Source organism: Camelus ferus, chromosome 21 (genome assembly GCF_009834535.1).
Source record: "Camelus ferus isolate YT-003-E chromosome 21, BCGSAC_Cfer_1.0, whole genome shotgun sequence".
NCBI lineage: Eukaryota > Metazoa > Chordata > Mammalia > Artiodactyla > Camelidae > Camelus > Camelus ferus.
The window spans coordinates 22,265,969-22,288,726 of record NC_045716.1 but is presented as its reverse complement, the minus strand read 5'-3'; the positions used below and the strand labels follow the sequence as shown (position 1 = coordinate 22,288,726).

At 51.7% G+C, this 22,758-nt stretch overlaps 1 protein-coding gene across 5 annotated transcripts in view; it reads right to left on the bottom strand.

Moving 5' to 3' along the window:
- The window catches only part of KCNN3 (potassium calcium-activated channel subfamily N member 3), a 150,687-nt gene that overhangs the window by 93,213 nt on the left and 34,716 nt on the right, over window positions 1-22,758 (bottom strand). For all 5 annotated transcript variants that reach the window (XM_032464153.1, XM_006177228.2, XM_014552866.2 and 2 more), the window contains exon 2: window positions 13,984-14,079. In XM_032464153.1, the coding sequence (XP_032320044.1) occupies window positions 13,984-14,079 (96 nt within the window). The remainder of the gene's footprint in view (window positions 1-13,983; window positions 14,080-22,758) is intronic.

Here is a 22,758-nt window from a genome sequence, read left to right as displayed (position 1 = left end):
AAGGGGTATTTTTCCATCCCTCTCCCTCTCAAACAAGAATGTACCAGGTAGCTGTTGTCTTTATTTCTAAAGATCCCCCAAGGAAGAGATTTTCAATGTTTCCTGGAGCTCAATGCTTTACTTTCAAGTCAGAGCAGGCGCTAAATCTTGCAGAGTGGGTGGGCTTCCGTCATCTCACCAGTCCCCTGCCCAACCCTCAGCCCCAGGCTTTGGTCTTAATACTGACTAAAAATATTGATGTTTTAGCAATCTTCTATAATGCTTTGCTAATGCAACTTGGGGATAAATTCTCTGGTTTCCCTGTCCCCCCATCAGATTGCCATCCCTGAACCCATTCTAATAGACACTTAGGGGCTGTTACCATTGGAGACAAGGATGCCTAATCTCTCCTGATCCTACTCCCAGGATCTGGGTCCAGGCATCCCATTTAGTCTTTCTTGTCACCACTGCCTTTATGATCAACGACATCTCTCCCACTCCCCAGAAGCCCTGAGCTTTCCTAGCTCTCCACATCTGCAGAAGCTCTGCCCAGCCTTTAAGGCCCATCTCAAATGCCCGGCGGGTGGTGGCCTCATTGCCATCCACTAAGAAGGCCTTACTGTGTGCGCCGTGCCCGCGCGCCACAGCTCAGCCTCCAGCACTTGGCAGCCGAGGCACGGAGGAGTTGAGTGCTTATCTCCCCATTAGATCACAAGCCTGTTGCCAGCCATGAGGTGCCCAGTTCAGAACGGACCTTCAATAGCTCTGTGTCAAATGAGTTAATCACCTTTTGTCCAGTCCTCAGGGGAGGTGGAGAACAGTTTTTATTTCTAACAGCAGCAGGAAGACAAATACTGCCCTGCCCACCCCACCCCACCCCCCTCCATCCCACACACACACCCAGGGGTGGTCATTTCTCTGCTGTCAAATCAGTAAGGTTTCTAGCACATTCTAGCCAGAGGCATCAGAGAGAGCTGGGTGGAGCCTTGGAGAGCACTTAGCTCCCCGCCCTGGTTGCACAAATGAGGGAACTGAGGGCCACCAGGGCAGGTCCTGTGGGCACAAACACAGCAGACCAGCATCGGGGCTGGGGTAAACCTCACTGTATGGAGCTCGGAGGCTGCGGCCGCTCCGCACCTGGCTGACAGCTCCGCCGTGGCTGGTCACTGATCTCTGGTCGTAGCTGTAGCCAGTGCAGCCATAGGTCAGCAGTCACGGCCAAGCCCAGCTGCTGTGGCTGAGACTGCTTCTGGAGTGCTGAAGCCCTGGGGACGTGGCCATGCGGCAACACTCTCCTGTGATACAGCCTGCAGGGAGGGGCAGTGCTGTAACAACCCAATCCTGCCAGGTAGCCAAGTGCCCATTCAACCTTTTAGTTCACAGACCGTGAGCAGCACGGAGACAGGGTCCACTCTGCAGCTCCCAGCCCCATCCCGCACCAGAATGCGGCTCAATAAACACACTAGGTGAATGAATGCACAGCGGGGCTTATTTTGCAGGTAGATTGGGAGGGAGCATAAGACCACAGCCCAAGGGGAGGCCCGCAGATGTTTAGAAGGAGAATGATTTTGCAGATCCTTGAATTTTTTTGTCTCCATTCCTCCTGCCTTTAATCCAACAAAAGGAAGTTCACTTCCCCAGATTCCATTTCTGATTCCACATTTGTATCAATGGTTTGGATGAAGCTATCATAGTCAGGCTCATCAAATGTGGGAGGACAGGAAGCTGGGAGGGCCCCAAGCACGAGTTGCTCAGAGAGATGCTAAAAGACCCGGACAGACTAAAACAAAGGGCTGAAACGAAAGGAATGTGCAGAAATGGAACAAAGGCGAATGACAGATGCAGCTCTTGTCCCCAAAAGCCAACTGGACAAGCAAGGGTGGGAGATCAGGGGCAGGGGGTAGAGACCTGTGGCTTGGCAGCTCTGTGAACAAGGCAGAGGGTTTTAGTAGACATTCGATTCAATGTGAACTAAGAGGCTGCTGTGCAAGCTGGGAGCACTGGCTGTCTTTGGCCGCAGTAATGGAATGAGAAAGCAGGTAGGTAGCACTCTGTCTTGAGCAGCTCACACCCCTGGCAGGTGCAGGCCAGGTGCACTGTGCAGAGCAGCAGGGGCAGGATGGAGACAGGGCTCCCAACAGTGCCAGGAAAGCTGGGGACTTCTCACCTGGGCAGGAGAAGACCCTGGGAGGTCTTGTGTCCAACCCAGGGGCACTTGAGTGAGAGGCTGCTGGCCCTTTTCACAGGGACAGTCAGAGGAAGAGAAAACAGGGGTGGGGGAAACTGTTGAAGCCTGGCCCACTGGTGACCTAAGGCTCAGTGTCTGAAGGGAAGCCTAGACACACCCAGATGGGCCTCGGCTTAGGGGTGAAGGGAAGTCTGGTCCTGAGGGCCAGGGGATGGGCAGAGTCACTGTGGCTCCAGACAAGCAACAACTGGGGACAGGAAGCAGGAGCCAACCCCTCGGGGAGTGGGGGAGGGCAGGGCAAAAAAGAACAAGACCCAGCATGGAGCCCAGCCAGGCAGCCACGGATTCAAAGAAGACTCTAGCCTAGCAGGGGTCAGAAGGGAGGCAGGGAAACCAAAGCACCCTCCCAGTCCTGACGGCTTGGAGAGCTACACAGAGTTGGCAATCCCCCACCTCCCTGGGGGTGCTGGACCTCAACCTTGGGGTAGGCCTGGGACGCAAGGGGAGGACAATAGAAAAACCAGGACGAAGAAGGGATTTCTAACAGGGAGAGTAGCCACTTGAAGGCAGAGCAGAGGCTGGGGGTCCCTTCCGGAGGTGTGGCTGGGGCCCAGCGCCCCGGTGCTGCTACAGGGTTGGACCAACAGTGTCTGGGTTGCTGTTCTGCCCTGGGCCTCGTCATGTTCACTCTTATTCTGTTTCGGAGGGGCATCCCCATGGCTAAGCCCAAATTCCAGGCTGCCTCTGGCCCTCCAGGAACTAGGGGCAAGAGAGACAGACCAAGGCCAGAGCTCTCCTTGCCAGCAGTGAAGCCTAACAGGCTTGGAGACGGTCAGCCCACCAGTCCACCTCTGCTTCTCACCAGTCACAAGACCCTGGCCACAGAACTGAATGTCTCAGGGCTCAGTCGCCTTATCTATAAAACACGGATAGTAACAGATTCACCTCACAGGACTGCCACGGGGATTCACTGAGATCCTAAAGGGCACAATTTCTGGCACATAAGCCACTGACAAATACAGCCTGACATTATTATCATTTGTGGGGTTCCAAACCTTTTTCTAAGTCCAAACTGAGAACCAGAACCTGGCCCGTGACATGCGGGTGTCGGGACAGGGTGTAGGCAAGTGCAGGGCTGACGCAGTGAACGTGCGGGTAGGAGACGCGTGTGTGAAAAAAGCCCACCATACTCGGAGGGGCACCCATACCCAGAAGCCATCAGGTGACTGAAAGTTACATAAAAATGACGAAAGCAGTTCTGGAGATGGATGGTGGTGATGGCCACACTGCAGTGTGGCTGTACTTACTGCTACTGAGCTGTACATTTAAAAATGGTTAAAATTGTCATTTTAACTTATATCCATTATACAATTAAAAAAATTTTTTTAATGTCATAGTCACGCCTTAACCCCAGATCTGCTGACCACAAGCCCAGTGTCCCTCCCTCCCACCCGATAGGTTTGTACTGATGAGGTGCTCAGAGGAAATGGAATTCTGCTTGATTGAATTGTGTTGAATTCTTTCATTCAAAGATCATCTCAGCACAGCTCACATCTTTCTCAATAATCGGGTTTTGGAGAATTTGCCATCTTTACTCTTAAAAACAGGAAGATGTCATCTTACCAGATTCCTGCTGAACAGAGACTAGAATTATCAGAATTTTCTTGGCCGTATAATGCGATGAAAATTGTAAAGAAGTCTCCAAACACTAAAAATTCTACAGTGCCTTCCAATTTCCCAAATCCTCAGAGAGTCAATTATCTTTAGCCTGGACTTAGGCTCCTACTATCACAACACCCTTTAATGGCACAGCGGGGACAGCCACAAAGACGGTGAAGAGACGACACGGCCTTGCTGAGCCTGTAACCGAGCACACGGTCTCCCAGTCAGGAGTATGCACTGGGACCTGTGGCGCCTTCACAACGCACATGCCCCGGGCCAGTGGGGCCAGACGGGGCACTGGGGATCTGGTGCCCATCCCTGGCTGAGAAGGGCTGTCCTGGGGGAAAAGATTGTCATTTAAAAACAGTAACAACATCAATGCGAAATAGAATGAATTCACTCTGAAAAAGTCATGGACACAATACACTGGCACTCTCAGGGAAACAGATACTCTATTAAGTTGAACACTCACTTCCCAGTGACTTTGGAGAAGTGGGGGTTTGTATTCATGGAAGGAGGTTGGAACTGAGCGCCGAGGAAGGGAACGCAGTCACTTACTTTAATTATCCTAAAAGCTTTAAGATGTCGGACCAGATTATATTTGTAAGAGACTTAAGAGGAGTCACTTTTAAACTTTAGGATGTTGGAGCCAAAGAACTGTCCTTTTGATTATTTACTATTTCTAGTTCAAGGCCATATTAAGGGGACAGCCAGCTCTGGGGAAAGAAGCAAGGCAGTTAGGAGAAGGGACAAGGTTGCCCGGACAGTCCCTCACGAGGACCTCCTGAATGCAAACTGTATCAGACCTTATTACCAAAAACCACTCACAGCTACTCTCCCTATGTTTTTCTCTCCTTGTCACTGAGCATCCTTCAGACATGGAACCCGGCATGCAATCAGAGGCCCCAGAGATCATCTGACCCAATCTGCCTACTTTATAGATGACAAAACTCAGGTTGAGAGAGAAGTAGCTCCTCCAGGCTCACACAGCGATCAATACCACAGACAGGCCAGGCCACAGGCTCCTCCGACCATGTAAAGGTGGCCGAGGCTTGCTGGGTGGAAGCACCTTGGATGGGACAGGCACTCAGGCTGTTTCTCTCAGAACCCTTTCATTCACTTAGCTGCCCATGTTGGGATGGTGATCTCTTGTATGCCTGAATTACAGCAGAAGCTTCTTGAGAAGCGTGCCTCAGCCCCCTCACTTCCCAGGGTGAGGACGGTGTGTGGTTTCCAAGGTAACACACAGCTGGGTGGATTCAGCCTCCCAGCACCACCTCATCCTGAGCCAGCAGTGGAGGAAGAGTGGGAGGTGAGGGTGACACCATCTCCCAGCTACAAACACTGACTCCTCCTGAAGCCAGTTTCCCTTCTGTCTCCCTGCCAGGGTTCAAGGGCAGAGGACACCATTAAGGTCCTGGACTCCTGGAGCTGAGGAAGCTTCTGGAGGACTTGGCAAGAGGCAATTGCCTGGAAGCCACTGGAGCCCCAGCCGGCTGACTCTGGAAGTCTGGGACTGTCCCTCCTGGCTGGGGCAAGTCTGAACATGTCCAGGGCAGAGGTTTTCACACCTGTTAATAGATGCAGCACACGCCCTGTCAAGAAGCCTTGCACAGGATGACATTTCCAAGTGACAAAACAGAAAGTCAATACAGGCAGCTGAGAATCAGGCTAGCTGCTCCCCCCAGGCATGCCAGCCCCATGGGCTCCCGGTTGCCATTAGGGAAGAGCAGCAGGAGGCCCTCACCCCTGGGGGAGGAGCAATGGGGCAGGAAAGCCCTCCCTGGGGCAGAAAGGGTTAAACCCAAGTGTTCAAACATTTAGCAAATAAAACCAAAATGTCACACAGAGACTGCCAGGGCTGGCATAGTAACCATGGCAATCCATGGCCAGCCGCAAATCACAAATTGGAGAGTGAAGAGGCACTCGGACTGAGGCCCAGGAGGGGACCACGGAGGGGGAGCACGGGCGCTGGCGGAGGCACCATCAGCTCGCAGCGGGCAGCCCACCAAGACCCTTATGATGCAAAAGTCAAGGCCATGGACATCAGGCCATACAGAAAACTCCGTTTTCTCTTCTGTGGAGTGAGGGGAGAATCAATCTGCCCCGTGTACCCCCTGGGCTTGCTGTCCGCTCATTTGGCTACACTTCTGGAACCTGCTATGTGCTGGGCACTCTCTGCTATGGGATACAGCAGTGAACCCAAGTCAGCCCCCACCACCATGCACCCACGGCCAAGAGCAGGTGCAGGCAAGAAATAGTGTCAGGGGGCAGAGCCGATGCCAAGCCAACTCCTGGAAGGGGTGCCTTGCCCAGGGAGTGGGGGTGGCCCGAAAGGTTCCTGAAGGAGGAAATATCTGGTCTGAAGCCTAAAAGTCAAAGAGGTGAAGCCAGGCAGGCAAGAGGTCTGACAATATATGTGAAAACACGCCAAAAAATACAAAGCACTAGACAAGATGAGGTGACACCATCGTCACCGAGGTGGTTGCTAACGTGTCAGCCTCTCAGCTTCCTGTCTTTGAAGGGTAGAGTCTGACAAGGACTCGTGGTGTTCGGACTCAGAAGCTACTCCCTCCCGTTCTCCTTTCTTTCCAGCCATACCGGGTGCAGCCGGGCCAGTGGGGGGCGGGCCGTGTCCTCAGCTGATGTGCAGTGGCCCGGCCAGGCCCAGCCAGGCACTGTCCCCTGAAACACACTCCCAATTTCCAGTCTCCCACGTGTATGACCATCTATCTAGGCAGTGTTCATTAGAGTGGAGCAGGAGATGGATGTGAGCTGGGCAGAGGAAGCCACCATCGAGAATTTTCCTGTTGAGCTGGACAGCCCCCGGTCCTGGAGCCACGCTGGGCACCCGGAGCTCCCTCCTCCTCTCTGTGCAGCACACCTGGGTTATGGAGCTCATGTTCCCAGACCATGCAGGCCGAGAGGGCCATCTGGAGGTTTCAGGATCTCAGGAGTCCCCAGTCTGCTCAGCTCAAAAGGAGGACGTTTGCCTCTGAGCCCAGTCAAGGCAATTCAAATCCATCAGCCAACCAGCCAGAGACCTCCTTAGGAAATATCTACTAGGGGACAGCAAGGATAGAGACCCCAGCCCTAGGGGTGAGGCAGGGTCTCAACAGGGTTGGGCAACTGCCATCTCCCCCAGGACAGACACGCCATCTTTCCCTTCTCTCTCACACACCTTAAATGTTCCAGACCAGTTTCATCCCAAGCACACAAGGGCTCTGCCCCCAGTGAATACAAGGCTCCATTAAAGCCCCATCTCCCCAGGAACATTGCCCAATCCTCTGTGGCCACATGGTGTTTCACACACACTGCATGCCACGGCACGTACCAGCCTGGGTCACAGAGGATCGAGGTCTAGGACGAGCAGCTTCCAAATGCAGGGACGGCGTCTGAATGATTTCTGGGTTCTTAACGCCTGACACACAGGAGTCCTTGCCTTACAGGCAAGTTCAGGGTGTGACGTGGGCCCACTTTCTCCTTCAGGGAGAAGGGAGGGTGAGGGCACAGAGCAAGACTCAGCCTGAACCATCAGGTCCATTCCTAGCTCATTTAGCAGTGGGACCCTGAAGCATCTGGACCAGTGACACCTCCTGCATCCCAGATGCCCGTGTCCCTGTGACAGTGGGTTACATGCACCCAGGAGGGGCTACATAGGCTCCGATCTGTGGGACCATCGGGCTGTGGCAGGTGAGCCTTGTAACGTGAGTAGTCTTCTGAATATAGTTTATGCCCTACAATCTAAAGTACGTTTCCTGTCAGCTGAGAACTCTATTGGTAGTTAATAAAAATATCCACTTTTACACACCTAGTATCTCAAAAGTCTCTCCTTTTGTTGGTCTCCTGTGTTTTAAACTCATGCAGTTGAAGACCTATGTCTTGTCACTATCATTATGTTTCTATCAAATTTGAAGTAGACTAGAAGCCTCTGGAGGCCAATACCAGATCTTGACCTGATTGATGTTTTTCACTTGGAGTATGGCCAGTAACCCCACACTGAAATTAATTCTCTCTAAAGTTGCCATCCACACACTGGATGGTGGGAAATCTGCCACTGCCTATGTCCCATTCTAGGTTCACAGCAGTCCCTGCATTTTAATTCAACAAACATTAACTGAGCCCTGCCATGTGCCAGGAACAATCCCGCAGCTTCTTGTCCCTGCAGTTTCACCAAGGACACCAAGGCTGGCCCCACACCTGCAGATGTAGGTGTGTCTGCACCTCCTCCCTTCTCCCTCCTCCATCCCGCCCCCCAGGCTCTGAGCCAGGGCTCTTCCTCCCTGGGGCACTCAGTCCCTTCCCCTCCTGTGCACTCCTGAACTAGAACCTGGCCCCCTGGTTATCTCCTCTCCCTCTCAACTGGCTCCTTCATTTTTTGTTGTTGTTTGGAATAAACTGATTTCATCTGTCTGTAAACAAGGTGTTTAATAGTTATGGCATTTTTTAAAATGTGTATTAAATCAGATGAGTTAGACTGTATCCCAGATGAAACAAAGTGCAGGGAAAGAAATGAGCAAATCAGCAAAAAGATTTGTTTTTAAATCTGTACATTATCCACAAGGCTCAAGCAATAGAAGCAAACACTAGAAGGTCCCTAAAGTAGTGCCATTCGAAAGAAACCTTTAATAGGGCATCAACTTGCTCCTTCCCGACAGCTGACAGACACACGCAGTCCCTGCAGCCTGCATACACAGACCAGCATCCCTCCCTCAGCACCGTGTCCGCTCCAGCAGCCACGCTGGGTCCCTCCATTCACAGCCAAGCTTCTCAGAAGACGGGCCAGTGACCAGGGTCTTCACTCCCTCACCTCCTACTTGGTCCTCCTTCCCCTTCACTGCCCTGTGACTGCCACTCCCAGCAACTGCGCTGAGGACGGGCACAGGGACCTGCCCACAGCCTGATGCAGAGGACCTGTGTGACCCCCAACTCAGGGGACCACAACTCCTTGACCTCCCTGTGGCATAACCAACGCTCCCTTCTCTGTCTCAGCTTTGTGACTCCCTCCCTCCGGGGCCCCCTCGACCTCCCTGACTGCTCCTTCGCCTTTGTGGGCTCCACTCCTTCCCCCCACTTCTCACTTGATAATGTTTCTCCAGGGGGTCTGTTCCGTGCCCTCCTCTCATCTCGCTGCGCCCTGCTCATCCAGCCCTGGCCTCTGCATCGATGTCCTGGAGGCAGCTGGATGCCCACCCGCCAACCCCAAACCTCAACTCTGATGTGTCCAAAACTGACCTGCTCGTCATTCCCCACCTCAACCTCCTTCTGTGGTTTCAATCATGATAAATGGCTCTCCCAGCCACTGAGTTACCCAAGCAATGGCTAGACTCCTCCTCTTCCTGCAGACAGTACCTCCATCCTAATAGGTGACCAAGTTATGCACAGCCTCTCCCGTCCCAGCTCTTGTCTTGCTCTGATTCAGGGTGTCACCACCCCTCATCTCAACCATGGAAATGTGCTTCCAACTCATATTCCTGCCTCTGAAACTGGCCCTTGCAACACTTGCCATGCTGCAGCTAAAATGCAAATCTGACGTCTCTCTCCCCATAATTCTCCCTGCTGCCCACCAGACTGTTCCAAAACCCTTCAGCAAGACAGGCGAGCTCCAGCTGGTCCTGCCATGCTCCAGAGTGGACCCGCCCCACTGCCTAGGACTGTGTCCTGCAGGCATTCTGAATGCACCCTGCACTTTCCCATCCCAGGGCCTTGGTGTCTGTTGAGACCTCTGCCCAGGCCATCCTTTCCATCCTGTCTGCCAAGCAGACACATCCTCACTGAGGCTAAGGTGTTTTGTACAGATGGTTTAACTTGACCTGCACAGCAGCTCTGTGGTGGATACTATTATTAGTCCCATTTTGCAGAAAGGAAATAGACTCAGAGGGATTAAGTCACTTGCTAAAGGCCACCACACACACCACAATGTGACAAAGGGCATGATTTGAACCCAAGCTGGGCCACTCTAAAATCTGTGTTCTCAGCCTCCTGCCCTCCTGCCTTCCAGGATGGCACCAAAGACATTAAATTAGAGCCACAGATTCACTCAAGGTTGGCAACCCCTTGGAGAAGCAAAGGTGATTTCAGGGTTTCCAGCACAGAGAACTGGGCTCCTGTCCCAGGCTCTCTGCAGAGCAGACCCTCATTGGCACACATTGAAGGAATGAACGCCCTAGGTGGGTCAGAAGGGAGGGAGGGAGGGAGGGATGATGTTGAGGGGGGCAATAAAGGGTTCAGAGTTTTACACGTTAAGCCAGAGACATACCAATGGCCCCGAAAGCGTGAGCCTGCAGCCTGGGGAGAGGAGGCTGGCACTGCTGATCTGGGGATGCTGGTGATTGCCAAACCACAGGAGTGAATGCACTCTCCAAAGGAGAGTGCAGTTTTCAAAGTTTTGGTAAATAACCAAAACGCACTGGGGTTTGTGTGTTCATTTCTTTCCGGTGCACACTAGCCGGGGAAAACAGATGTCTGGCCTTTGGAAGCTCCGTGCTCCAAAATACCAAGAGAAGAGGAGACAGAGGAGGGACGGGGCAGGGATCCTAAAATGACAGAGGCTGCCTCAAGGGAAACCCAGGTGCCTCCTTTTCCCTGCTCCAGAACAGAGCCGGGCTGAGTGGAAGTCCCAGGAGGCCCATTTTCTCTCAGTGGCAGGGCAGACTTCCTAAAAACTCTCACTGCCCAGCCAGGGAGAGCCTCCCTCAAGGGGCAGTAACTCCCCGGGATGGGCAGGCCGACAGAGCGGGGGGCCTCCCACACTAGGGAGCGTTACACTCGTCGCCTGTGAGAAGCGGCCAAGCCTCAGGCTCATGACTTGAAGCCAGAGTTTTGTTGAGAGCCTCCCAATAATGTTTCAGGATTCTTCTTCCTCAAGAACACAAGTTGTCCAAACTAAATAAATAGAAACACTCTTCCAGAAGGTACCTCCCGCCTCCCGTGTGTGCTGGGCCCAGGCCTGGGTGTGAGCGTCTGAGGCCGGGTTGGGGGGAGGTAGAGATGTGGTCGTCCAGTTCCTGCTAAACTTCAGCCAAGCGGACCAGCAGCTGGTGTGGATGAGGGAGGAGGTGAGCGCATCCTTAACGCGAGCCCCAGCCCTCAGCCCCCGAGAGGAGATGCGCCGCGCCCGGCCCCTGCCCTGCTTCACAACAGGTGGGCAGCGCTGACCTTTTCCTACTTGAAGGGGTTTTTCAAGCATCCCCTCTGGATACGCCCCACAGTCATGCTCAGGATAACCCCTCTTTCTGCTCTGAGGAAGCAAGTCCCCAGCCGGTGGGCAGCAGACCTACACCAGAGACCTGCCGAATGGGGATGGGGGTGCTTAGGGTCCCCAGTGAGCAGACGTGAAAACTGAGGCCCAAGACCACACAGCTTAGTCATGGTCTAAGTGGCTTTGGAAACCAGATATCTTGACTCCAGTACCCTTTCATTCAAAATCTGCCCTGCAGACATGTGCCCTCTGTCAGACACTGCAGGGTCCCTGGAAACACAAAGATTAATAGCATCACTGTCCCTGAGGTTGGGGGAGAAGGACCTAGAAGGGAAAACTACAGTGTGGTCAGGTGAGTGCATTACCAGGGCCCCGCTGACTGGGCCCATTTCCCTCTGGCAGGAGAAAGTCCAGCCAGACCTTTCCAGAAGAAAGGATATTACTGAACAGGTAAGAGGCACAGAGAGGGCCAGGTTTGGGTGACTCCACATGACAGTGGGCCAGGGAGGGTAAGGGGCCGGGCGGTGGGAGTGGACGGTGCAGGATGGGCTGGACCACAGCGGCGGGGAAGTGCAACCACCCGCCAGTCCCAGGCAGTCGTGACAGTGACCATCTGGGGCACAGCTAGGACGTGGACGAGGACCAGCTGGAAGCAGTGGGACAGAGGTCACAGGAAAGGGACCAGTTTCCATTTCATGAAAGCCCACTCTGTACCGTCAACTGTTACCCACCCTCTTCTGAGATCAGCAAAGTGGGTAAGATGACTTCCATACTTCAGATGGGGAAACTGAGGTCCAGGGAAGTTGTTACCAACTCAGGTCATTCAGGCTGAAGTGTCTGAGCCAGGTTTCAATGCTGCTGACTTCACTTTGTTTCTTCCCGCTGGGAGGGCCAGGCGGAGACAAGTGACTGGCAAGTCTCTGTCGCCCATGACCAGGGTGAAGCGGAGACGGGATGTGAGCTGAGGATGGACAAAGGGTGCCAGCAAGGTGCCAGCCTGTCAGCAACCCAGCCCGGCCACCAGGCCAGAACTGAGGTCACAGTGACAGCCGGGCGGGATCAGGTCTGAGAGCTAATTCTCCTGGGGGACAAGGACCCCAAAAGAATCAGAGGGAGGGACGCCTAGTTCTTCCAGTCCCCATGCCCAGGGTGGAGAGCAGCGGCGGTCAGGCTGAGCGGAGCATCGCGTGGGGCTGAGGGTGGGAGCAGCTCCTTTCTCCCCCTCCTTCAGGCCTGGATCATGGCTGAGCTTTAGGACTCTGCCTTTTTTCCTTTGGCCCATGTGGCCTCTTCTGCACAGGGCAAGGTGATACACAGTGGTACAGACCCATTCTAGATGAGGGTGTGGTGGCTCAGAGGAGTTGAGAAAATACCTGGGTCCCACAGCCAGTTTGGGTTGGGATGAACCTGGCTGGGAGCCCAGACTGTGACTTCCGGTCCAGTCTCCTCCCTTATACTCCTGGCTCCTTCCTTGGGTTGACGGGACAGTGGTCTGGGTTAAAGCCCACCTGCTTTGTCCAGCTCAGACCCCATGAAGGGAGGTGTTGGGTGGCGTCTGGGACTCTCAGCCTTCAGAGCACAACCTCTGTGCCCACAGAGACTCAAGAGTCCCCACCTTCTAGGTTAGCGTCCTCTGGTTATCAACAGAGTGGAGCCCTTCCAAGGAGCCTGGAGCCAAGGCTTCCACCCCCAGGCCGCTGCAGCAGCCCCTGACACCAGGTGGGAAAGCAGACCCTCTCCGGGAGCAGGAGGCGCGTGCCCATACCTGCCTGTTGCAGCCACTCCAACCGGAAATGCCAAGTGACAAAAGGGATGGCATTTTACAGTCAACAGAGCTCTCTCTCATACACTCCTCATTCATCCTCACAACCCCCATCAACAGTACAATAAACAACCCCCCTCTCCATGTTCCAGACGAAGAAAAGTTCACAGGTTCCAGCCGAGAAAGGTCACAGAACTGGCCAAAGACGCACTGTGCAAACGAGGTCACGGCCGAGACAGCCCCAGCTCTTAAGGTTCCGGGTTCTGGTCTTTGTCCACCTCTCGCCTGCTGCCCAGATGTGCATCTATCTGTGCTCCTCCTGCCAAAGGACTGGGATTATATCCGATGCACATGCATGTGAGGAAAAACATCTGGATCCTTTAGAACTATGCAGGTCCCCAGCAGAGCAGGTCAGCCTGAAGATGCCAAGTGACTGGGGGGGTGGGGGTGGGGGGGTGGTACCCACTGACAGGAGAAGATGCTACAGATCTGCTCACTCTTGCCTGCCCTTCCCAGGCCAGGTTGAACCAGCCTCCCTACATCAGCCAAACTGGAGTGCACCCCAGAGGTCCAGCCAATATTTCTCTGGAAGCCAAGTCACTCTTAGGCAGCAAGAAATAGGCCTCCTTGACCACAGCGGATTCTATTCTATCTAGAAAATGACTCCTCCCAGCCTGGCAGAGTCCAGCAGGGGTAAAGTCTACACCAGTAAGAAATACAGACACCCAGTGGTATTTGGTGCTGGGTGTGTGTGTGTGTGTGCGCGCACACCCATGCTTGTGTGCACAGAGGGACAGGATGCAGGTCTGCCTCACTTGGGGGATTCAGTGGCTCAAGTTCAGAAAGGATCCAGCAAGAGATAGAAAAGGCACATTAAGTCCTAAGGGACTCTCACAGTACAAGGGGGCTAAATGAAGATTCTGAGCAGGACTGCCCCCCAAATCCTGGAGCCGTGTTTGCCTCTGGGATCCCCGGATGCAGGTAATGTCACAGTTGTTCTAAAGTCACAAGGCAGCTTCACAATTCCCTCTCCCACAGGGTCCAAACTGGAAGAGAAGAGCCACTATCTCAGATACCATCTCGTGACATCATCCGAGTAGCTACTGAAGGGATGGGTGTGGGGTGGAGACGGGCTTAGCCCAGAGCAAAGGAATGGCCGCTGCAGCAAGAGGGGAGGGCGAGGGCACCTACCTGGACTTCGCGGGTGTGATAGGCGATGATCAAACCCAAAAGGATGATGGTGGACAGACTGATAAGGCATTTCAGGGCCAACGAAAACATGGAATCCTGCAGGAGAAATGGAAAGAGACCATTAGGGAAATCCCGGATGCAATATCTCATTTTACCCTGAGGCTTGCAAAGATTTTGGGGGGGGTGGGCGGGGGAACAGTGAAGGCAAAGGAAAAACTGTCACTAGCGCCTCCTGAGAGCAGGATACAGCACAAAGGTAGCCTGAGCCACAAAAGCACCTTGGTCTGGGCCCTGGGCTGGCAGCAGCCCTCAGAGCCTCTGTTTCCTAGAGTTAAATCATATTTGCATTCCTGGGATGAGCCCTGTTTGGGCGTGATGGACGATGTTTGTTATACATGGCTAGATTCAGTTTGCTGATGTGTTGTTTAGAATTTTTGCCTCCATGCTTGTAAGTCATACGAACATAATTGTTTTTTGTGCCACTATTATATGGTTTGGGCATCAATACCGTGCCAGCTGGGCCTCTCTTTTCTCTTAGCAAACCTGAACCTGAGGGTTCTCAAGGTCCCGTCCATCCCCGACAATGCAGAGTTCTTTCAGGAATGAATGAGAACGCCCTGGCAGCATGCTCATCTCCTGTTTTCAGCCAAAGGCAGGGAGGGAAGCAAGGGCAGCAGAGGAGCTACTGGAGAGAGAAGGGGTCCCTGAGCACAGGAGCGGAGTAGGGGGTCCTGGGCAGGAGAAGGGCCCTGAGGCTGGGGGAGGCAGGGTGGGCCATTTGGCCTTCAGTGCAGTCCTCCAGCCCCAGGGCAGCTCAGGAGACCCACATGGTTAGCAGCAAGAGCTCTGGGGCCAGCCTACTGGATCCAGACCCTGACACACTCCACTCCTGTAACCTTAGGCTGCTTACTCCATCTCTCTGCGCTCACTCAGGTGCCTCGGGCAGCAGACGAGGGTAACACTGGTACCTACCTCACAGGGCTACTGTGAAAGATACAGGAATTTGTCTCTGTCATGTGCCTAGACCAGCGCCAGGCCCTGTGAGGGCTGGCTACTATCATTTACCTCACTTCCTCTACAGAGCGGGTGCCCTCTTGGGCATCTGGAAGCCAGGGAGTAGAGATGGCTTCCAGCCCCAAAGGCAGGCAGGCACACAGCCCTGAGCAAAGGCAGCAGAAAGAGCCGGGCCGTACTTCCAAGCACTATGTAGCTGCAGCCCCTCGTATCCTGAGATGCACGCCACATGAGAAACAGCCCCCGTGCTCCAGAATCAGGAAATGCCTGATGTCTGTAAAACACCTTACAGTTTACAAGGTCGCTTCACAGCTTCTTCTCACCCATCCTCGCAACAACCCTTGGCCTCTATCCCAACTTTACAGACATTACAGGCAGAGGTTCAGAGGGGTGAGTGGCTTGTGCCAGAGTTCAAAGCCAAGGCCTCTGACTCCCCACCCACAGCACTGCCCATAAGCCCTCGGGGTCACTCTCCAGTGGGAAACAGTGAAAATGTGAGAAGTGTCCATTTACACAGACCCAAATGTCACAGCTTAACAATGGAAGGATATGATTCAAAGGTAGGATATGGTTATTGCCAAGTGAAACCCACAGCAGAGCTAGAGAGGAGAGACATCACTGTCTAAGGAGGCAAGCTTTCAGAGACAGAGTGAGAGGTGGCTGAGATCTTCAGTGTCCAGGGGTGTTGTCCATATGGCGACCACTAGAGTCAATGGAGGGCTTGGACTTTCAGATGCCCAAATCCATGCTCTCGACACCCTCCACAGGCTGAGATGGAAAGAAAGCAGCTCTCCCCGGTGTCCACCAATCTACCTTTTATTTACTTGACATAGTTTGAGGGCCCACTTTGTGCCAGGCACAAGCTAGTGCTAGGGACCCAAGGGAGAACAAATGAAGTAGCTCATTCATTCTTTCATGATAATGTCACATGACCATTCTCATTTCTTGAGCACCTGCTAGAGGTCCAACAGTGGGCTGGACCCTGTAGGATATTGATAGAGGGCTCCTGCCTACCAGAAGCTTCCAACCTGGCGTATACACAAACTCCAACTTTCTGCACGGTGTAGGATCACCCAACTGTGCGAAAGGTCTCCGTTCTGTTCTGCCCAGCTGATGGTCTAAACATAATGCACTTTTTGTTTATCCTCTTGCACATCTACAGTTTAAGGAAGAGCAGGCTGCAATCATTTACTCCGTTCACATGTGCGGAGGTGTTTTTGTGGGGGACTGGTGCAGTGCTGCTCCAGCGGTGGGCCCAAAGTGAAATAGAACACAGTTCCAGCCCTCAGGAAGGTTCCGATCTTTGAAAGCACTACTTGATGCCTGAAACACCACCCAAATCACAAGATCTAGTGGGGCTGAAGAGAGCAGGCGGTGAATTCAAGGATGCTTAGCATTTTAGGAGAAGACTACCTCCCTACAGAAAGCCACTGGGGATAGCTCTCGATGTTTTTGAGCCAGAAATGACCATAACTTTCTTCTCAAAAGGGCCTGAAGGCATCTGGGGAGCATCATGCCTCCCCAGGGAAGAGTTTGGGATCAGCTGCACATTTCAACCTCTAATTTGTTTCTTTTGGCAGAAATTAACTGAAATCAGAATCCAAGTCTACTTCCATCATTTTTAGAGGAATTGGTGAAAGGACTGGGGCCAGATGCTGTCTCCTCTCCTTTGAGCCTCTTCCTTTTGTTCTAAAACTCAAAGCCTTTACATAAGAGGTGACTCCCACCTGCTTCTTGGTTTTGGCCAGTGAAACCTTGTCGGCCAGTTCCAGCCCCATGGGGAGACAAGTGTGCATCGGATCAGCAGGAATGCTTGCCACGCTACAGATTCCCTTGCATTCTCTATTACATGTCAATGAAAAATAAGCCATCAGCCATTTTGAATAGCTAGAAAAAATGTCAAAGAAGTCTGGCTGGACTTGAAATGTTTCCTGTTTGTTAAAATATTGAGTTATCATCTTTACTTTGCTGTCTGAACTCCAATGAAGCTTGAAATTGATATGGTTCCTTGGGTGATGGCAGTGACTCAGGGCTAGCTAATTAGCTGCCATACACGACACGTATGTATGTATGTACATACACACACCTGATTGGCCCTCACTTACTCCCATCCAAGGACTAAAAAGGACTCATAGGGCTGGGAGGGAGTCCTGTGGTCAACTGGTCAATCCTTCTCCCCTGCAACTCAGAACTTTTCAACAATAGAGTAATAATTCTTAATAAATAGGAATAATTAAGAATTATATCCCAACAGATGAAAATTGTCTTTTAAAGCCACCTATGCCTAAATGCCCCCAAAATATTAAAGTAAATTTGAGAATAGCCAGTGATGGAACACTATGTAGCCACTTACAACCATTTCTGCAGAGAATATTCGAAGACATGAGGAAAGGTTCATGCTATAATATCAAGTGAAAAACCCAGACTCCAAAACTTTATATATGGTACATTCCCAATAATTTTCAAATTTCTTACTTTTTTAATGTAAAAAAAGACTGAAAATACAGTGTCATTCTATAAAATGTCAGGGTACACCACTGTATTACCTCTGACGCTCTGAGTACAACAGGTGCTTAACAGAAGCCACTTAATGATGGCAATTTTATTTTTACCTAACATTTATTAAGTACCGACTACATACCAGGTCCCAGACTATGCCTTCTACACAACTTATTTCACATCCACACCCTACAGATGAGGTCATAATGTCTCCATTTTACTGACAAAGAAACTGAGGATCAGAGAGACAAAGTGACTTTTCCAAGGTCATACAACTAGCCAGATTTAAGCTATATTATCAGATTTTTCTGTATACCATGCTTTCCCCTGCCTTCAAAATGAACTAGGCTCCCATGCAAAATAGTGAGTTCTTGTCATCCTGCTAGAGGCTGGGTATAGCCATCAGGGGTGAGCAGAGGGGAGTCTTAGCAGGGAAGGAGGGATAGACCACATTCCTGCAAGATGCCCCCATCCACGTGGTCCCTGTTCTGCTCCAAGCCATGAGGCAGCCCTTCACCAGTCTATGACTTCTCATGGAAGACAATAATCTGGTATAAAGCACTACTGTAGGGGCCTACCATGCAAGGGGGGCATCATCAACCCACTTTTACAGAGGAGGAAACTGAAGCTCCAAGAAGGTACCTAACTTGTCCAAAGACATGGCCAACAAATGGCAAAGTCAGGGATGAAGAAGTCAGGATTTAGGGCGGAGGTGGGTGGGAAGGGACAGACGGGGAGTTTGAGATTTGTAGACACTGACAGGTATATATAGAATAGATAAACAAGTTTATACTGTATAGCACAGGAAGTATATTCAAGATCTTGCAGTAGCTCATGGTGAAAAAGGATATGAAAATGAATATATGTGTATTCATGTATGACTGAAAAATTGTGTCATACACCAGAAATTGACACAACATTGTAAATTGAGTATAACTCAATTTAAAAAAAAGGAAAAAAAAGAAAAGAAGTCAGGATTTACTCCAGATCTGTATGCCTCCAGGTTCCGTGCCCCACCCATGCACAGACACCCCCACCTGCCCTGCTGGTCAGGCCTTTCTGACCTCTAATTTCTGCAGTGAGGCTTCTCAGAACTGCTCCAGCCTTTCCTCCCCCGAGGCTGTGCGGAATGTGATGGAGTGTGTCCCTGGCTCTGGAGCCAGCTGTCTAAATTGCCCTCCTGGCCTGCCTGGTAGCTTCCAAAGACAGGCCAGAACGGTAATGATTACAGTAGATCTTCCCAGAGACTTTGAAGTTCAAAATGTGTTTCATTGTTTGGAACATTATTGAAAATAACAGAAAACTATACTTGCAAGCAGAGTCCTAGGGGGCACTGAACGGAAGTGAAGTATTAGGTAAAGATGTGCAGACACCTCCCCAATCAAGGTGACACCCTAAAGTGTGTGCGTGTGTGTGTGTGCATGTGTGTACACATATGTGGTCCATTCATGATCTCTGACACTGGCTGGAACCCCCAACGGGGAAGAAGTGATACCATCTAAAAGTCTGTATTTACTGAATTAAGATCTACATTTTGTGCATTCGACTTGGGAAACAATTGATTTAGAAATCTTTTCTGTTTAATAAGGTCAACTTTTCCTTCGATTTCACAGAGAGGCTCCAAAATTGATTGACATTCAGCATCGGCTTAACACTGTGACTCTGTAATGGTTGTCCTAATTAGACACTCTTGCTAATTAACACTATGCAAATTAAAACCAGCCCCTCACCCACTGGCCAGGAAGACTGCACTCATGGTTGCTGCTCTCTGCGCAGACACAGCTTCTTTCCTCAACCTGGTGCTTTCACGCCAGCGCCAAGCCCCTGCCTCTTCCCTCCTCTGTTCTCATCCTGCCTCTTTCTCATGATCCCTCGTTCTCATCCACTCTCCGCACCTTTCACCCACATGCTCATCATCCCAGGTTGATGATGTGAGTACAGCCATGGCTCTTCCTGGCATTCTCAGAGGGACTGCCTTGCTAGGCTCCTACCAGAAGCCAGCCACCAGCATCCTCTTTTGGTCATTCATGGTCCAGAGTGGAATCACTCAGACCCTCTGCATCCTTCAATGTCGAACTTGAGAACAGGGGAAACAGGCAAAGCTGTTGGGGAGGGTGGACTCTGGGTGTCTCAGAGGGCAACTGGATCTCCAACAGGCCTGACAAGGGAGAAGTTCCAAGAATCCAGGGTGCTTCATATCCAAGCTGGTCCCCAGCTGTGACATCAGAGGGCCCAGGAGGTCTCAGCCTCCACGGTGGTAAATGCTTGGCTTCGGACAGGCTTCTAGGCCTCAATACCCTCCATAAAATGAGACTCTTGGACCATATAGTCCCAGAAGTCCCTGAAACCTAATGGCTGATGGCACCGGGCACACAATGGCCATGACACATGCACGAGCTACAGGGACACTCTCAACATTTCTTTTTTTTTTTCTTTCTTTCTTCTCCCAAGCATTTCTATACATGATGGAACTGTGAGTGTGCAACAGTCAGCGACAAAACACACTCACACCATCCTCTCCTCAAATAGAACAAGATGGTTAACAAGGAAAATGACCATTGTCTCTTTCTGAATACCATGGGATTTGAAACCAAAAAGCCAAAATTCAAGTCATATCTTTGCTACTCACTAGCTTTGTGACATTGGACCCATCACTTAACATCTCTGGGCCTCTGTTTCCTTCTCTGCAGGCCAGCTCTAACAGGTCTCACTCTCCCAGGTGTTGGAGGATGAAGTAAAACAACACATATGAAAAACTGCATTCTTTTTTGACACAAAGAAAAGTTCACATTCTCTCATAGCCAAACTCCCTTTCTCTTGCTGCGCAGATGTCAGCGCAGGTAACCTCATGCTGGTTCTCAGCCGGGGGCCCCTGAATCAGCTCCAGAATCAGCACTTAAGGGTTACAACAATTTACAAAGATCCTGCCCCAGGCATTTCAGAAAGACAACTTGGGTAGTCTGCAGTGGGCCAGACTTTCACTCACTCACCTAGCCACGCTATAAATCTTTACTGAGCATTGAACTATGCCCAGGCCCTGTCCTGGCTACTTGCAAAATGCCAGGGATTCCCACACCCCATCCACCCTGAGCCTGAATCCCAACAGGTGGACTACGGGCAGGTGAGCAGGGCCTGGACGAATGGGCAGGAAGCCCGGGCTGAGAGAAGACCTGCAAGGGGCTCCTTGAATAAGCAGGAGGTGATGAGGACCAGAGGAGGCGACCTGAGAGACTCAGTGGGACCCAAACCTGACTCCACATCCTGAACATGAGGTGAGGAGTACAGAGGCCCCACAGGGCTTCAGAGAGTAACTTTATCCCCAGAGATGCTGTTTGCTGAGGACGCAGGGGCTCCACACCGGCTGTGGAGTACATACTGGAAGACAGTGCGAGCCCTCCCCCTGCTCAGCGCCCACCAGGGTTGAGCTCCCATCCCGGGTACTGGGGACCAAGCTGCAGGCACCTTCCCTCCTCATGAGCACGCTGTGTGGGTGACAGTGTGTCTTTCCCGGGGCCCAGGGGCTGTCTCCCACCCGCCGAGATGGAAGCCCCAGAAGGCCAGATTTTTCAGCTTTGTTTATCCACTTCTGCATCCTTGAGCCTCAGACATTGTCCAGCACAGAGTAGGTCAATAAATATTAGTCAAATGTTGCACATTTGAATGAAGGGAGCAGAATTTTGAGATGTGACAAGGAGGTGGACGCTTCCATCCTCAACTTCCAAATACATGACAACTAACGGAACATGATCAAAATAATAGCTGGCATTTACTGGGCGCTTATAACGGCCAGGCGCTGCTGTAACTGCTTTAGACCCTCAGAACAACCCCATGGGGGGCCCAGGGGGTTCAGTCACTTGCCCATCGTTACCAAGTGAGGAAGAAATAGAAGTCAGATTCGGACCCAAAGATCTGTGCTCTCTCCGTCCAGAGAGTCTGATGACACAAGGCCATCAGTCCTCGGAACGCCACCCTTCCCCGCCCAGCCTTCCCAGGTGGGACCAGTCCCCATCTCCCCTGCCCTCTGAGGAGTCCCCAGTCATGTCACCATTAAACCTCGGTCACCTACTAGCATGACAGACTTGAGCCGCCCGAGGTCAGGGCCGCGGGTCTGCCTCATCATTGCCAGTGCAGCCCGGAACCGGCCTGGCATGGGGAGGCAGGCAGGAAACGCTCGTGGAGTGAAGGAAGCCAATGGTCTCAAAATAAAACTCCAGTCAAGTCGGCCTGGGGCATTTCTCTGTGGCCTTCCACTTTGTCACTCCCAGAAGGAGATAGAACCTGATGGCTGAGGGACATCATGCAATTAATACAAGGGCATTCAGGTCTGAGCAGAGGGTGGCCTGGTAATGGTTAGTGAAGCCAGCATGAAGACCAAGACACCAATTAAGAGGAAATCATCCTCCCCAGGCCTTGGCTCTCCCGCTGTGCGATGCCCCAAGGAAGTAAAAAAAGGTCATTTGAGAGACCGTGCTACCAAAATATCAAGTCAGATGGGTCATCCCTAAGGCCACAAACACAATTCCAATTAAGGAGATGGTTTTCTTTACAAAGTCTGAGCAGAAGGGAACTGGCGTATCATGGATTCTCTACTGCATGCTTGCTTATAATGTACTATCCTGCCCCACTTACAATATTGGCAAAGATGCCATTCAATTCAATCAAAATTTTTATTACATGTTTGTCATGTGCCAGGCCCTGTGCTAAGTGTGGGAGGTAGAAATAATGTGTAGGCCAGGGATGAAAACTGCTGCTCTAGAGGCCCAAGAAAGAAGCCCAGAAGGCTGGGGCCACCATCATAGGCTTGAGGAGACACCACTGAATAGGCAGTCATATACATAAGCAGGAGAGCCCCAGAATCTTGGAGTTAAAACGAAACTTAAAAGCCATCTAGTTAAATGGCTCATGACTCTCCCCTTTAAGATTCTTGGCATGTGGTCATCCAGTCTCTGCTTGATTACCTCCAGGGACAGGGAACTCACTTCCTATAAAGGCAGCCTATCTCTACATTGGAAAGCTCTGACTTTTTCACAGATCTGGCTTTAGCTTTCTTAGGGGCTTAGCCCCCAGTAAAGGTAAACAAACAAATGCCTCTGTGAAACCTCACTCTGACTTTGGCATCAGAGGCGCCTATGCCAAAGTCCTCAATAAGTGAACCCCTCCCCCAGACAAAAACCCATAAAAATACAGAACACCAGGCTTGGAGGTGCCCTTGGAGGTCAGCTAGTTCCCACCCTTTGTTCTCTATGAGGACACTGAGGCCCA